Consider the following 9,883-nt stretch of genomic DNA (forward strand, 5'->3'; position numbering starts at 1 on the left):
ACCAGCAGTGCAAGAGGGTTCCTTTTCCTCCACATCCTCTCCAGCACTTGTCCTTTGTTGATTTGTTGATAGCCATTCTGACAGGTGTGAGATGGTATCTCATTGTTGTTTTGATTTGCATCTCTCAGATGATTAGTGACTTTGAGTATGTTTTCATATCTCTCTGGGCCTTCTGTATGTTGTCTTTCGAAAAGTGTCTATTTAGATCCTTTGCCCATTTTTTGATTGGATTGTTTATCTTCTTTTTGTTAAGTTGTATGAGTTCCCTATAAATTTTGGAGATTAAGCCCTTATCAGATATGACGTTGGCAAATATGTTTTCCCACGAGGTGGGTTTTCTTGTTGTCTTGTTGATGGTTTCTTTTGCTGTGTAGAAGCTTTTAATTTTGATGTAGTCCCATCTGTTTATTTTCTCCTTAGTCTTCATTGTCCTAGGACCTGTGTCTATAAAGATATTGCTACAACATATGTCTGCTATTTTGCTGCCTATGGAGTCTTGTAGGATTTTTATGGTTTCCTGTCTTACATTCAAGTCCTTTAGTCATTTTGAGTTTGTTTTTGTGCGTGGTGTAAGTTGGTGGTCTAGTTTCAATTTTTTGCATGTATCTGTCCAAATTTCCCAGCACCATTTATTAAAGAGACTGTTTTGACTCCATTGTAAGCTCTCGTCTCCTTTGTCAAATATTAATTGAGCATAATGGCATGGGTCGATTTCTGCGTTCTCTGTTCTATTCCATTGGTCTATATGTCTGTTCTTGTGCCAGTAACAGGCAGTTTTGAAAACCGTGGCTTGGAAATATAGCTTGATATCTGGTAATGTGATCCCTCCAACTTTGTTCTTCTTTCTCAGGATTGCTGTGGCTATTCAGGGTCTTTTTAGATTCCAGATGAATTTTTGGAGTGTTTGTTCTAGATCTTTGAAATATGCCGTTGATATTTTAATGAGGATTGCATTGAATCTGTAGATTGCTTTGGGTAGTATGGACATTTTAGTGATGTTGATTCTACCAATCCATGAACATGGTATGTTCTTCCATTTGTTTATGTCTTCCTCTATCTCTTTTTTCAATTTCCTGAAATTTTCCAAGTACAGGTCTTTTACATCCTTAGTTAAGTTTATTCCTAGGTGTCTTTAATTTTTTTGGCGCTATGGTAAATGGGATTGTTGTTTTTTTCATTTCTCATGCTTATTGGTTTTAATGAGAGGGGAAAGGAGAGAGAGAGACAAGGAGAGACAGAAAGAGACAGACAGACATAAGTGAGAGAGAAACATCTATTGGTTGCCACACACATGCACACTGAACAGAAATATAACCCACAATCCAGGTATGTGCCCTGACTGGGAATCAAACCTGCTACTTTTCGGTATATAGGATGGTGCTCCAACCACCCGAGACACACTGGCCAGGGCTTGTGGGTCAATTTTGATTGACTTTTTCTTTTTAAAATATATTGTTATTGATTTCAGGGAGACAAGGAGAGTGAGAGTGAGATAGAAACATCAATGATGAAAGAGAATCATTGATCAGCTGCCTCATGCAGGTCCCCACTGGAGATCGAGGTCACAACCTGTGCATGTGCCCTGACGGGGAATCCAACCGGGATCTCCTGGTTCATAGGTCAATGCTAAATCACTGAGCCACGCCAACTGGGCTTGATTGACTTTTTCTCCTTATTATGCATTTTATTTTCTATGAATGGTAATTTTTGATAAGAAGCTAGGCATAGTGAATTTTACCCCAGTGGGTGCTAGACACGTTTTTATTTATATAAATATTCTTGAGATTTATTCTGGGCCACAGTTAAGTTAGGGGAAACAATGTAATGTTTTTAAATCTTCCTTCTAATACAGTTTTTAAGTCTAGGTCTCCTCACTACTCAAGGAGGTTACTTGTAAGTACTCTAACAAATACTCCATGAATTATGAGATTTTCAAGTCTGGCTGGTGAGAACAGGCAATATACTCCAACTTGCATGAGTTCTGATTTCTCTATAATCCTTTCAGAAAGTTCTAACCACTGCCTTTGTTAGTTTCCATATATATATATATGTTTATCAGTAATCTGTGGAATAGTTGAGGGAGACCCTCTACAGATCTCTGTAGTTTTTTATCTGATCTTCTCACCTCTCTGGTTGTCAGTCCTGCTCTCTCTCTCTTCCTTGGTCTCTCCTAACTCTGAGGTGGTAAGCTGGGGCAATCATAGGGCTTACTTGATTTCTTTACTGTATTTTAAAGATCACTCTTCTTCATTCCTAATCTTTGACCTCTTGAAAGCTATTGTGTCCTATATTTATGGTGTGTGTGTGTGTGTGTGTTTTGGAGGGGAGGGGGTTGAGACAGTTGTTTAAAACAGGTTGGTGAATCTAGTCCCTGGTATTCCATCTTGGCCAGAGGAAGAAGTCCTTGTACCATTGGAACATTTATCATTTATCATTTTATGATTATCACTTAGGTCTGTCTTTTAAAGTAATCACTGTTATATTTTTTATATTATTTGTCATTTATTTATTCCCATCTGTCCATTTTACAATCGATTTTTGTTGATTGTTCTACTCCCTTATATTATTAAACCAATTACATTATTCTTCAAATTATTATGTTACTCCTTAGAGTTTTTAGTTTCACTGCTTCTGCTATTGATGAAAAGTTTACAAAATGATGATTTTGTTTCTATTTTAGAAGAAGTTAAGGAGAGCTTACTTCTTTTTCTAAAATATGCTTCGCAGAAAGTTTATTTAAAATTATCATATAATTTCATATATTTAAAATTGTGTTTCACTATAAGGTTATATTATTTTATAACATTTTTATTATCAAAGATAAAATAAACATATTCACAATTAGTTACTCTGATGAAAAAATTGATACTCTGACCACTATTATGCTAGCAGTCAGTTTCTACACTTTGATTTATATTATAGTTTCTTTACCATTTTATTAAGTAAATCATTAGTTATTGGGTGTATTAACAAATGGAATCCTCCCTTCTATGCTGTATCCATATACGCATACCCTTATACTTTGGGATCCAGCTTACCAGCAAAGATCAATAGTTCCCTTCTCCTCTTAACCATTTAGCACATTCCAGGATAACTCCTGCTACTTTACATTTTTCTTTTCTCTCTCTAACCACATTCCAGTCCCACAGATTTGGTATTCTCTGATTTAAAAATAATAAGTAAAGATATACTGTATATTGAAAAATCTATCTCAAAATTCTCTTTTGACAATCAACTGTTCAGAGTACAGGTTTGTTTACCCTAGGGGTAGGTTAGATCAAACTGATTGAAAATATAATGATGCTCTTATATTTTGAGAAAATGTGAAATTGTATGTATTTACGAAAAAATTTACTGATATATTTTCATATTTAATTTTTTAATTTAATTTAGGATTTGCTTTCCCATATGCTACATATGGACCCACATCAGCGGTACACTACAGAACAAGTATTAAAACACTCATGGATAACGCAGAGAGACCAGCTGCCAAATGATCAGCCAAATAGAAATGGTACATCATATGTCATTAAGGTAAAACATACTTTTATGTATCTTCTAAATGCTTGATACTTTATAAAGCCATTGCATGCCATTCACTCATGACCACTTATGTAATCACTTTAAAGTATCTTTATTTTTTAAAGATTATTTAGTTTTGTTTTGTTCTATTTATTTTTAAATAACAGCCATAGTCTCTTCTTTATTTTGCCTATAGCCTTTCTGATGATAAATACAAGTTTCTTGATTATATTTGCTTAGCTCTTAGAAAAAACTAGGGCTAGGAGTAGATTAAATGCAAATCTCATATGGAAACAAAAGATTGCTATTGGTTTCTAAATTAATAACCACCGGTGCATGTTCCTATATCTATAGACATTGAACCTAGATTTTAAATTTTAGTAATTTATACATTCATCTCTTTTTGGATACTTAGGTTGTTTCCATGTCTTGACTATTGTGAATAATGCTGCAGGGAACAAGGTAGCACAGATAACTCTTTGATGATAAAGATGTTGTGATATACACACATACAATAGAATATTATTCAACTTTAAAAAAGGAAATCCTGCCATTTACAACAATATGCATGGTGTACCTGGAAGACATGATATTAAGTGAAATAAGCCAGACATAGAAATACAAAAGCTACATGATCTCTTGTATGTGTGGAATCTAAAAAAGTCAAATATGTAGAAGCATAAAGTAGAATGGTGATTTCTAGGGTGGAGGTGCAAATGGGGAGATGTTGGCCAAAGTATATAACATTGAAGTTATGCAGGAAGAATAACTCTAGAGATCTAATGTACAGCATAATAGTACCATATTGAATACTGAAATTTGCTAAGAGTAGATTTCAGATACTCTCATCACACACACACACACACACACACACACACACACACACAATAACTATACCGGTATGAGGATATGCTGATTAGCCTGACTGTAGTAATCTTTTACTATGTATTTAAGAATATTATGTTTATATACAATAATAAGTACAATTCCTATTAAAAATAAAATTTATTTATTTATTTTTAGTTTATCGTTGTTGTTGAAAATATTACATATGTCCCCCTTTCCCCCCCTTTGACCCCTTTCTCGCCACCCCAGTCCCCTCTCCAGGCCTTCACCACATTATTGTCTGTGTCCATGGGCTCTGCATATATGTACATAAGTTTTTTGGTTAATCTCTTTCTGCCCGCCCTTTCCTCTGAGATTAAAAAAAAAATAAAAACTTGTAAAACCAAATTAAATTAGTGATGAAAGACTGATACAATGATATATTGTAAAACACATTGTTATTGAAATAAGAAATATATAAGTAATCAGGTATTAATTCATCAAAGGAGCATCAATGTACAGGTCAAATATTTTCAGTTATTTTCCTAGGCGCAAAAAAAAAAAATCTCTTATGATATACTTGGAAGGTTGTTTTTTTTCACCTTCAGAGATTATGGCTCAGTTTGTGATATTTCTCATTATTTTAGGGAGCAGTGGTTGCCACATATTCAGCACTGACTCACAAGACCTTCCAACCAGTCCTAGAGCCTGTTGCTGCCTCAAGCTTAGCTCAGCGACGGAGCATGAAAAAGAGGACTTCAACTGGCTTGTAAGATTTCCAGTCTTCCTCTGACAAACTGGATGAAGAGAAAAGGCAAATGTGTAGCTTTTGCCTAATCTTATATCAAAGGCATTGTTTTCTGCTGCATTACTTGAATATTCTGTTTAAGTCTTCTTATTTAGGGGCAAAGAAATTAAAAAATAAACATACACGGGTCCACAATACTCACAATATGTTGTTTTGCAGTACTGTCCAAGACTTATTTAAGTATATAAATGGTATCTACAAGGTCCTAACAGCTTCTCTGCACACTAACTTCTAAAGTTCCTTTTAAATAGTTACTTTAGTAGTTTTTCTGGTTTCATACAATAATAGTTTGGTGAATCATTACCAATAATCTACATGCAAATATAATAGTATAATGCAAATCAATTTCAGTATTTTTTGACATAAGATCCTGAAGGATAAGCCTTTTTTATTTAAAAAAAAAAGAAAAACAAATTGAAGGTGATTTGTAGAAGATCATTATTGTGTACAACCAAAGGGCTCCATTCATTTGGTAGTAACTCCACTCTGTAATTACTAAAATGTAGATACAGTAGTTTGATGCCAGAGCAAAATTTATTTGTGCTAATATGTGAACGCCTGATATGGTTGGTGCCAAAGTTTTTACAGAAGAATTAAATCACTGATAATGTGTGCAGTCAGGCCTATAGATTATCCATAAGTGGCTTCATCTATAATAATAAAAGCATAATATGCTAATTAGACCAGACATCCTTCGGGTTGAAGCTAGGACTGCGAGGGAAGCCCGGGTCCCGGGTGCCAGAGGGAAGCCGGTGCCAGCAGCCCGGGGAAGGAAGGCTTACTCTTGCATGAATTTCGTGCATCCGGTCTCTAGTCTAGAAATAAAGGTTTCCAAAAGGCTTCTGTAAAGTTCACTTCTGATGGAATTGTACTAGAAAAGAAGAATATTTAGTCAAAGGCTTTGTATTGGTGTTGTGACCTAAGCCTTTGAAAATAAAGTACATGGTGTTCATACTACCTTGGTTTTATGTAAGCTGACTTTCAAGTAAACCAGTTGGATTTAGTCATCATGTGCCCCCCCCCCTTTATCATGAATTGCACTGTTGTTTTTTGGACTTCCATGTGCTTTGAATTACAGTGTATCATAGTAGTATACCTTGAATTCTATGGAATATAGTTGAAATTTTACTGTAGTGAACTTGTGAGCTTAGCACAGATGATATAGTATAATGCATATCAGTAAATTTTAGACAATGCTACATAATAGTTATACTTCAAGAAGATAAACTGGCATTTTGAATAGGGAGTAATATGAATGATCTGCATAAAATTTGAACTCATTTTAAAATTATAAAAGAAATCTAGCCAAATTGGTCTGGTCTTATTAAATTTTATGATTCAGAATCACTGTGTATTAAGTACTGTTTTCTCTAAATGATACAATTTTAAAGAATCTTTTTGTGTTGTTGAATAAAATACTACTACTACTACTGATAGAAAGAACACATGAATGTAAACTGGAGGATATTACAGTTTTGATTAATGAATATAAGTGAACTACTTGTGTATGCTAGGTGTACTGTTTGCTGTGTATTTTATTTTGCTTAGTTCAGAGAGAGAGTTGATTTCTAATTGTTGAAGTATATAAATTAACCTAGGAGACATAACTTTGGTATTTAATAAAATAAACTATACATATTATCTTTACAATGTGATATATATTCCATGCACAAAGATGTTTCTTGGGTGTGGCGTATAAAAGTATGTATATTTTGAGGTGTCTTTTTCCAATAATTGAAAGACATCAAAGAACATCTAATGTCACATGGAAAATAGTGCTTAGAAATAGACTGGTATCACATCTTGTAGACTTTTATACTCTAATTTGTTTTTTTTCTTTCCTTGTTTTGCTTTATTACTAGAAGCAATTGTATGTGACAATTTGTGTCCATATATTCAGACTTATTTTCCTATTGCCATTTTGTTCTTTGTGCTTGTATGCCTTCCTATCAAAGCTGATAGGAGAAACTCAGAGATATGATTTTCATGATGAACTTTTGAGAGCAGAGATATTATTTCCATGTCTACTTTTCTAGTATAAAATTAGGATAAGTGAAATTGGAAAATTAAAAATAATAAAACAATAACTTTCAGTCTTTCCATAATCAATCGTTTTTAAAAAGTAGATGATCTTAACTAATTTACCAATGAATTTGTACAGAAGGGTCATGCCATACAGTTTTTTTTATTAAAGGAACACAATCAAAATTAAGCAGTGAACAGCATGATTCCTCATCATTCATTGAGGATTGACAATGTGTAAAAAATACAGATATGCTAGTGGATTTTTTCTATAATTCTGCAAGAGTTTTCTGCTGGAAAATTCAAACATGGTAGCTTAACAGTAGTAGGGAGCAACCTTATAAGGGAAAGCTTCAAACTATACCCTCATTTTGTAGAAGGAACCCAGTTAAGGATGCCTAATCATGTGTCCATTTGGCTAGAACTCTAAAGCAACAAATGCAGATGGGAATGGGACATTTTTAATGGGGCTTCTGTAAGTGCTTAAGCAGTAAAACATATTTTTATAAAACTTTACAGTACTGTAGTTTCTAATGAATTCATGAACAATGATTTTGCATTGCTTTTCTTTCTAGTTGATGCTTCTTGGTAGTATTTAATGATAGCACAGTTTGGGATTGTTATTGTTATCTGGAAGGGAGAGAACATTTTTTTCTCAAAGGGAAAACACCAATTTTACCAAGATAGACTAACTATATAATGTCCTAAAGCACATAGTATGAATAAACTCAGGAAACCAATTGCAAGAAAATTAAAATAGTAGTGCTAGAGATGGTGATTTTCTGGGGAAATAAAGATTTCAGTTCTTTTATGAAAAATGAACTTTAACCTATTTTGTTAGACCCAGTATTACCTGAACTGATTTTTATAATTTCTTGCCTTTGGTAATTAAACATAGTAAAACATTTTTATAGTATCTTTGTTTAGCCCAAAGGGATTTCATATGTGTAGTCAACCCACAAACTTAAGAACAGATGCTTAGTGTTTATTAAAGCATCATGCTGAAATGCAGAAAACAAAACAAAACAAAACAAAACATCATGCTGAAATAGTGCTGACCACTTATAAACTTATTTATATTGATTGAATAGTATTTTCCTGACAACAAGAGACCCTTCATATCTGAAGAAGAAGAACCACTTACCTTGACCTTAAGGTTAACTAGAAAACTGAGGCTTTATATTAGGCAAAGTATGTCTTTGTCATTCTCTACATTTTCTTTCTCTAGCCTTCCAGCCCCTGTGTGCTATCTTACTTGATTACCTCACAGAGGACTCCATGATTAAATTATTTCTAAAAGATTTTGTGCCCCAAAATGACCTCACGCCCTTCTCCTTACTCAAATCAGAACTTCCATTACCACAGAGCAGCTATTTTCATTGAATTAATTCACATTTTTCTGTCAGTGGTTAGTGGATAATTGGCATTTTTCAAGAAAGATGTCCATTAATCAAATGAGTTTCTACTTGCTGGATTTTTAGGCAATTGAATCAGATGAGAATAATTTAAAATTCAGTTATTATCAGGGAAGATATTTTTGGGCAAGGAATTAACTCAGTATGCCGCAAGGCCAGATTATCATATAATTTTCTTCCTTTCCACTTCTCAACTTACATTTTCTTTTAAAACCTTCCATGCTTTTTAATAACAATGAAATTTACAATGAACTTCTATGACAGAATGGCGTGGAGGGAAGCAGTTGTTGTCAAGCCCATATTTATCTGTAGTCTTGTTTCTCATAGTATGTGATCTATAATATAATGAGTCTCCTCCTGCTCCCAGGCTCCTATTCTTATTGTATTTATAGAGAAAAAGAGAGCACAGAAAGGATGAAGGCAAACTGTCAGTGGGGTCAAAATATCTGGATCCTTTGTCTAGATTTCAGCACACAGAGATCCTATTAACATAATGTTATATCTGAACAACAATGCAAGGCATATTAAGTATAGATTGGTCAATTGCAATTAAAATTTTAGGACAATGTCTTACATTTATCAGCTTATTCAGGTAATTCTGGCATGTATCTCAAAATGAATTATTGCTGAAATTAATAGAACAATCCAGAAGTGTGTTTTCTGCATCCCTATGCAAGGCTGCAGTGGCATTGATAGTGATTATTCACAAATACATGTTACTCATGGATTCAATATTCCTGGGTTTAGTCTTACAATATAGTGAAGTCCAACATATGATTTTAATAAAATGATAATGCTTGATCACTGAAAATTCAAGTTGGTTGCTAATAGTTGAAGGTATAGTCACTCTTAAATAATAGGTATTAGTTTCTTTGAACTATGAAGAGAAACAGAAAGTAAAAGTATTTTTAGAAGACAGGTATTCAAGCTTGCTTAGTTATATTGTAATGCACAAAGTATGTACCTTTTAGTTTGTTGACCAGCAAGAAATCTTTGCTAAATGCATATATATATATATATATATATATATATATATATATATATATATATAATTGCCCCAAATTAGGATTTGCTTTGTATTCACATTTCTAAACCTTGGACAATAGAGTATCTGTTTTGCTTTCATTCTATTTGTCTAATTATGTAAATTAATCTACTCTTCAAAAGGTATTTATTAAGCATATAATTTTATATGGGACAGTTCTAGAGAATGTACTAAGTGCTTTAGTTTCTTAATAAATTGTCATAATGTGACCAATGAGATTTATTTGCTTTTTTTCTTTTGTATTAA

General features: G+C 33.3%; 1 protein-coding gene across 1 annotated transcript in view; it reads left to right on the forward strand.

The window, feature by feature from the left end:
• RPS6KA6 (ribosomal protein S6 kinase A6) overlaps positions 1-5,420 on the forward strand; it is a 168,045-nt gene extending 162,625 nt beyond the window's left edge. Inside the window, exons 21-22 of the mRNA XM_006082809.3 lie at positions 3,394-3,534; positions 4,995-5,420. Of these exons, the coding sequence (XP_006082871.1) occupies positions 3,394-3,534; positions 4,995-5,120 (267 nt within the window). The 3' untranslated portion in view covers positions 5,121-5,420. The remainder of the gene's footprint in view (positions 1-3,393; positions 3,535-4,994) is intronic.
• Positions 5,421-9,883: the final 4,463 nt, after the last annotated feature.

The sequence above is a fragment of the Myotis lucifugus genome, unplaced genomic scaffold (genome assembly GCF_000147115.1).
Source record: "Myotis lucifugus unplaced genomic scaffold, Myoluc2.0 scaffold_4, whole genome shotgun sequence".
Taxonomy (NCBI): Eukaryota; Metazoa; Chordata; class Mammalia; order Chiroptera; family Vespertilionidae; genus Myotis; species Myotis lucifugus.